At 32.7% G+C, this 8,122-nt stretch overlaps 1 protein-coding gene across 3 annotated transcripts in view; it reads right to left on the bottom strand.

The window, feature by feature from the left end:
• The window catches only part of dyrk1aa (dual-specificity tyrosine-(Y)-phosphorylation regulated kinase 1A, a), a 214,121-nt gene that overhangs the window by 37,467 nt on the left and 168,532 nt on the right, over nucleotides 1-8,122 (bottom strand). For all 3 annotated transcript variants that reach the window (XM_039744457.1, XM_039744456.1, XM_039744458.1), the window contains exon 6: nucleotides 3,406-3,498. In XM_039744457.1, the coding sequence (XP_039600391.1) occupies nucleotides 3,406-3,498 (93 nt within the window). The remainder of the gene's footprint in view (nucleotides 1-3,405; nucleotides 3,499-8,122) is intronic.

Below are 8,122 nucleotides of genomic sequence, written 5' to 3'. Positions count from 1 at the left end.
CTTATGCAGAGGAAGATGAGATGGTCAGGGTGGTGTTTGGCACAAACTCATTGAAACTGCGAGAGAAACTTTTAAGTGCCGGGTCTTAGCTGACATTACACGAGATGGCACCAGCACAGCTGGGAACCTTCGATGCAAGAACACCAAGCGGCTCACGTGAACTGACGCAGTGCACAGACAAAAAGCAACAGTTCCAAAGAGTGCTGAACAAAACCGAATTACACAATTGAGAAGGCAGCAAAAAAATATGAAGCGTCTGATACATAGAATCATATTCATAAGTGCAGCTACTGCGGAAACAAAGCACACGGTGGAAAAAGTGAATGTCCGCTAAAGGAAGACAGTGTAAAAAAAACGTGCATGCAGTTTGTCAGGTCTCAGATAAAGAGGAAGACGAGCTGTTTATTGATGCAGTAAGAAACTAATCGATGAATGAAACCTCTTATCTTTACAACGATTGACAAACACGGAATGTAACTTGAACACAACACATCTACAAATACGACCTGATTGAAACAAATAATGATAACCAAATCCTTGATGACAGCAACATTCAATAACACTCACAAAACAATTACTGTATATTGACAATCATGTTACGTTATTTTTAAAATGTTCCCTTTTCTTTTTCATAACTTCTACTTCTCCACTGCGATACGGGTATATATATATAAATGTATATATATACCCGATCTACAATACATACTTTGCATAGACAAGCCACACGCTGTGGCTAATTGTAGAGTCTTCGCCTCTAACGCCGACATTCGAGGTTCGATTCCGAGAGGGATGCACTGAGTATGTACGCTACCGATTCATTTTACCTTAGCATCTCCTTGGTTTGGGACGTATGAAAAAATATTAGGTTAACGAGAATCATGTTACGTTATTTTTAAAATGTTTCCCTTTATTAGCACAAGCACAGCTGAGAAGCTTCGATGCATGTACTCCATAACGCGTTAAAAATTTAATCACACTTTCAATTCCAAGCAAACGGGAACTTTTGTCAATGCATGATTTCCTGGTACATCCATTACACTGATGCACACATCACAGCTACAAAAATGTTAGAGTCGGAATAAAGCGCGTTCCTACGACTGATCATTTCGACTCCCCGAGCGAAGCCTTGATAAAAGCATGGTTTTGTGCACACTGAAAAGCAAGCAAAATTAGATGCATTACAGAAAGCGGACTTTGTGGCTCTTACTGGGGATCATTGGACTTCCGTGACCGTTAGTAATTCTAATTACAAAATGTTCAATGATCACACTGTTTTAGCCTAATGTACAAAATAATTTTGGCTAATGTTACTCAGAGTTTAAAGATTAAGTTGGTCAAATTACCTTTTATGTTTCTGACTTATTTTTTTAAGAAGAAAAACTGCACTTTATGTTGAAATTTTGGTTATTATTATTTAAAGACAATACTATTCTGAAAATGTACTTAAAGTACTTAAACTACCACTTTATTTTTAAGTCTGCCCAATTTTAACCAGGGATGATATTTTTGTTTCTGTTTTGAATTCAAATGCAGTTTAAAGGCTTTTTTTCAGAAATTAAAACAGCTTCAGTTTACAATATTCATGTACATGTCTATTATTTGATTCTGTCGCCACTAAAACACTTTTAAATTAAAAAAAAAACATTTGCGATTTGGGGCAAATTTACGTGTGCGATTACATACGATTAATCAAGATTAATTCTTACACAGCCTCTAATTAATTGGATTAATTTTTTAATCGAGTCCCACCCTATATATATATATGGTATATATATGTAGATTTGTATATATATATATATATATATATATATATATATATATATATATATATATATATATATATGTTTATATGTGTGTATGTGTATATATATATATATATATATATATATATATACACATATATATATATGCCAGCAACACTCATGACAATGACAAAACAATTACATTGTCAATCATGTTACGTTATTATTAAAATGTTTCCTTTTCTTTTTACTTCTCTCGCAATGCAGGTATTTTGCTATATATATATATATATATATATATAAATATATATATATATATAATATATATATATTATATATATATATATATATATATATATATATATATATATATATATATATATATATATGACAACAACACTCATATCAATGACAAAACAATTACATTAACAATCATCTTACGTTATTTTTAAAATGTTTGCTTTTCTTTTCATAACTTATTTAACACACTACTTCTCCGCTGTGAAGCGGTATTTTGCTAGTGTATATATATATATATATATATATATATATATATATATATATATATATATATATATATATATATATATATATATATATATATATATATATATATATATATATATATATATATATATATATATATATATATATATGCCAGCAACACTCATGACAATGACAATACAATTACATTGTCAATCATGTTACGTTATTATTAAAATGTTTCCTTTTCTTTTTCATTACTTCTTTAACACACTACTTCTCCGCTGTGAAGCGTGGGTATTTTGCTAGTATGTATAGATAATCTATACACTAAGAGATGCAATTTCAAGCCAGACTTACCAATTTACACTCAGTCAAAACTCAAGATGCTGTGTTATTTGAAAACTTTACCTAATGTGGATATGTATTAAAATTTGAATTTCATAAATTTGGAGCACACTTGCCATTCTCACTTTCGATTCACAACAAACATGCCTTAGAGTGCATGAATAAAGGAAGCAGCACACAAATTTTGTCTGTCATTGGCTTTTTTTCAGGATAATTTGTAGTTTTATTTCCTCTGTTTAATGTATTCCTGACTGGCACCACCATTACCAATACTCTATTTCAGTGGCTTTTCTGGGCATACTTTTGAAGTTGCTGGGTGAAAGTCAACTGCAGGTATTGTGATAATGAAGAGATTGTTAGTGTATAAAGATCTTGACATGTATTACTTTTAATATTCACCAAAAAAAAAAAAAAAAACCACACCACCACACATTTTAAAACATTTTTTTATAAAACAGAAAAAAATCATGTTTCACTTCCTTATGGGTGACATACTTTCTTTGAAATTATCCATGGAGGGGTGGTACTGAAGGGCCACAAAATTCCATATTGAATGTTTGAAAAAAATAACAGAAAAGGATGCATAAAGAATTTCTATAGGCAAATAACCCAAAGTAATACAATGCAGAAAGCACACTAGTTTTGTAAAGCACTAAATACTTGTTTTTAATATTTCATAGACAAATTCTCAGCAGAAAATTTTCATATACCATTTAACATTTTAGTAAAGTTTCTATTTACAACATTCCTTGGTAAAAGGAGTGTGCTTGAGGTTGGATAATAGATAAACCTTACAGTAGTTTGTTAAATGTAACTGTCTTTATTTGCTTACCTCATTTATATGTTTATAGGTTTTGATCAGGTCAACAGAGAGTTTCCTTAGTGGAGCTGTTGCAGGATCACGAAAGGTTTGGGGCATCCGCCTCTGTAATATGACAACATCAGAAATCACCTTAAATAAATACAAAAACGTCTAACATTTAACTTTAAAAGAAACCTAACTTATTTTGGAAATTAGCATTTACCCCATTATTGCTAGATATCGGAGTGATGAAACAGGAGGTTAGAAATTTCTGAAGCATTCACAGACAGATTTAAATTAATCTGAATAGCGTTTAAATTGAAGGCAGGATTCTTCACCAGTGAACTAAGGAGAGAGGCGGATCTTTCTAACACACAGTATTGTGGGAATGACGTCTTTCCAATTGACAGTCAATGCAGAGTTTCAAAAGGCAGCTGTTAGTATGTTAGTAAAAAAAAATGCAACTGACACAAATAATGTGAGAATTTTCTTTCCCCCCCCCCATGAACATTTTTCATATAATTTTCTGGTTTCACATAATAACTACTGTACTCATTTATATATCACAATAACTGTGGCATACAAATTTCACTGTGCTCTTGCAGTGTATGTGACACTAAAAATCTCTAATGTCTCTCCATATGTAATCTCTCCATGAAAATAGAAGATTAAAGTACGTAACATATAAAATATTTTTTGGGTTGAATATTGCAACTCAAAAACAATATAACTAAAAAACTCTGTAGTCTAAAGGTAAAGTATGTATCATGTTTGAACAGGAATAACTGAATTCTGTGCAGTAAAATATTCCTGTCTCAGGCACTTTATAACCTGCATTCATCTAATGAACAACAATGAACTAATGATAATTCCATTGAAAAGAATATTCATGCACTTTATGCCACACATTGCTCTATGGCAGTGATTTTAAATCTTTTACACCTCGTAGCATAGGTTGGGAGCATGGTACACAAACTAATTAATAAAATTCTGAGGCACACCGAATAATATATTTTCTGCCAATCTGACAAAAAAAATTGGTATAATTTTGATTGATTTAACAAAAAAAAAATTGTAATAGTAATTACCTACCCCTTTTGCTACAAAGTGGCTCTTTAAAGCATTTTTAAAACTATTTATGATACTTTAAAATAAAAAATGTTTAAATTTTCAGGTACCTTTACTTTGATTACGAACAGGTGGCACAGCTGTAGCACTGCTACCTCCCAGTATAGCAATCACAGGTTTGCATCCTGGGTCCTCCCTGCATGCTTTTTGCAAAGCGCTTTGAGTAGTGAGAAAAGTGCTATATAAAGGGTAAAGAATTATTATACATGTGTATGTGTGATCAAATTCAGCCATGGGGGAGTGGCGGATAAAAAGGGACACTAGATGTGCTAAACAATAAGATGCATTCATTGCAATAGTTACACAGCATGGTGTCCATGCAACGTATGTGTATATTACTGAAGTAAATGTTCAAATAAGCTAACTATATGAAATCATTTCTTGCATATAAATTTTAACAAGATGTGACATGTAAATTGGTAATAAATGAATTAAAATATACATTTATTGCTTCATATTTCACATATAGTATATTAAAATGATACAGAAATCATAAAATGGTATAAAGTTTGTGTCATTGTCTTTAAATAATTTGTTTTTAAAAAAATCTTGCGGTACACCTGTGTACCAATGCTGTGGTAACACCAGTTGAAAATTGCCGCTCTGCGGTAAATGACACAAATTACATGGATTGACTGATTTTAATCTGCCAGTTAGTTTGATAATGGATTTTTTAGGAAGTGGTTTCATTTTCTACAGTTTAATTTGTGATTCGTACCTGCTGATTAATAATATTCTGGAAAATGTTTACATCATATCAGCCATATATGTAAGTTTTATATGTTAGACTACAGCTAGTTGACCGGAGGCAGATATCCAATGAAAGGGATTACGGCACCGGACGATTAGTTATACAATCCGGCTTCCTGATTTTAAAGCACAACGGGACAGTGATGAATGGGCAGTATGTATAGACTACAAAAGTACAGAAAATTAAGTAGTTTGAGCCAAGCACGGTTCTTGGCTCTACAGCATTTTTGATTTGCAAATCTCACTTTCATGACATGAAGACATAAGGCATTAAAAATAAAAGGTAACAATTACAAAAACGGATGGTGAACTAAGGAGGAAAACTACATAACAAATGAAAGTCAGCATAAAGATCTGGGAATTAGTCCATTAGGATTTTTCCACCCCACCATCATGTCTCTGAACCAGATGAAGCAAGTTTGAGAGAATACTTTTATTAAATGTTTTACTTATGAAATATACCATAGCATTGAAATTTTTATGTTTCATTTAAAGCATAAACATAAAAATCAATTGTAAGAAAAACTGCAAATCACAACTCTTTAAATAAAAATGGAGAGTTAAAATAACCAGCAATAAAGCAAAAATAGACTAGCATTCAACTAATTTAAATATAGAAATTACAAAGACACAGCAAACCATCTGTTACCAACAGCCACTTTTTACTACATATTTTTGTTACAATTCCATTTGTTTTACTTTAAACGTTTATGTAAAAAAACAACCATCAAGTCCTAAACTGCTGGAATGACATTCCAAAGCCACAGACTTAAGCCAATGTGAGCCATAATAAAGGCAAAAATATGTTCTGTTGAATGACATTTTAGCATGGGTTTTTAACTCATTGACGGCAACATATAAATTGAATGATTTTTTTTATTTGATTATATTCTTGAATAAAAATGCACATTTATTTGATATTTGACATGTCTTCACACATTATACACTTCATGTTATTATTATAACAACATGGAAAAAGTTTCTGTTTTAGTTATGTGTTCTACATTACTTGCCTTGCATATCCTGTCATCTAACATTTACCCAGATCGTTGTAAAAACAGAACACACATGAAATTTATGTATTCCAAATGATATATTATTTACCCTATACAACTCAAGGCACCTCACACCCAGATAAAGAGGCTTGAGTTGGGAGAACTCTGTGACGACTTTTTAGCACAGTTTCAAACTGGGGTTTTCGAGCAGATTGATCATTGAACAGTTTACACAGGAGGGTGTTGCTTATGAATATAACACAAGAAGACCTCTGTGGATCAACAATCACCAATCAGCAGTAGACCATAAGATCATTATTATAACAACCATGGCTGCCATTTCACAGACTAGCAAAATTTCCCTACAGACTGATGAATGGGAACCACTGTCCCAGAGGATATCAAAAATTGATGGGCTGTTGCTGGATTGGAGTTTTCATATTCTACCTGTGCCTGCATAGGTTTTCCTCCAGCATCTACAAAGATATACAATTTAGATCAATTATCTATTCTAAATTGGTCCCAATGTGAGTACAAGTGTGTGTGTGTAAATGAGTAAAATCTGTGGGAGACAAGATATAGGCCAAAATCACTGTTCCTGAATCTGATTAAGCAGGGTTGAAAATTTTGCGCTTTCAAACAAGACCTACAAGTAACCAATAGTGATGTTGTGATACCAAAATTTTTGTTTTCGATACCAATATCAGTGAAATGTTATGATACACAATTCCATTTGACACTACGGCAATAATAATAATACAAAAAAAAAAAACAGAAATCCCGTTCAATGGCTTTTAATTAAAGTACCTATTTTACTGAATTTATTCTAACATTTTCTGTCCAGTAAATAAAAATATTGCTTAAACTAAATAAAAAATTTGAAATCCATGTACTGCTGATTAGTGAATCCCAAGGTAATTCAGGATATTTCCATTTAAACAAACTATTAAAAGCTATTTTTGTAAAAGCATGCTTTTAAAGTCTGTTTTGTCAGAGAACCACTCTGTGAAGTTTTTAAGATTTGTTATTTTAAGGTTTTAAATTTGCATCATTAGCTAGTTAAAAAAATATTACAAGAGTAATATTTCATGGACGAGTCACATTAATCTAAATTTCAAATGTACTCCCAAGCAAACACTCAGTAGGAGCGCCCCTTCTTACAGCCCTGAGACTCACCCCTGACTACCTGCCTCACACAGTTCAGAATGGCGCTCTCTGCCTCTTTTTTTTTTTGTTTTCATCCTCTTCTTACTTTAACCCTTAAACTGACACATACTTAGGGGGTTAATGCACCCTGGACACCAAATACTTTTTTGCTGCACTTTTTAAGTAAACGTCACAATTCACAAAGAAAATGTTAAATTTTAATGGAACACATTGGTTTTCATGCAAAGAACATCACAATTACTGCAACACTGATCATTTTACACACTGGCAATGAACTGTAAAAATTATTTTAAAAACTACTGCAAGAATCTATTATATGTACAAGGTGCAACTGTCGCGATTAATAAAGTTCAGTAAATCACTGAGCCAACTACGCTTGAACTGGCTGCGTGCAAGCACACAGAGGTAAGCGCCGATTCTTGCAGGCTAATCTAGTGCAACGGCTGAATCCCAGGGACAATTATGCTGCAGTTCTGCCGGGGCTGGCAGTGGTCATCAGCTGGCTGCACAATGAATGTACAGCAATGACCAATCAGCTCCGGCATGCTGGCAAATTACACTGAGACAGGACTATAGCCAGTTGCAGCATTCAATGAAATTACATTGCTGAATATATTCTGCTTTGGCGTCCTTCCAAATTGTACTGGAAACTGACTTTAGCCAGTTGTGGCATTCAACGAATGTACTTGCTGAATATACTTGGCTCC

The sequence above is a fragment of the Polypterus senegalus genome, chromosome 2 (genome assembly GCF_016835505.1).
Source record: "Polypterus senegalus isolate Bchr_013 chromosome 2, ASM1683550v1, whole genome shotgun sequence".
In the NCBI taxonomy this organism is placed as follows: Eukaryota; Metazoa; Chordata; class Cladistia; order Polypteriformes; family Polypteridae; genus Polypterus; species Polypterus senegalus.
The sequence above is the reverse complement of the archived record's forward strand: the minus strand, read 5'-3'. Positions and strand labels throughout refer to the sequence as shown.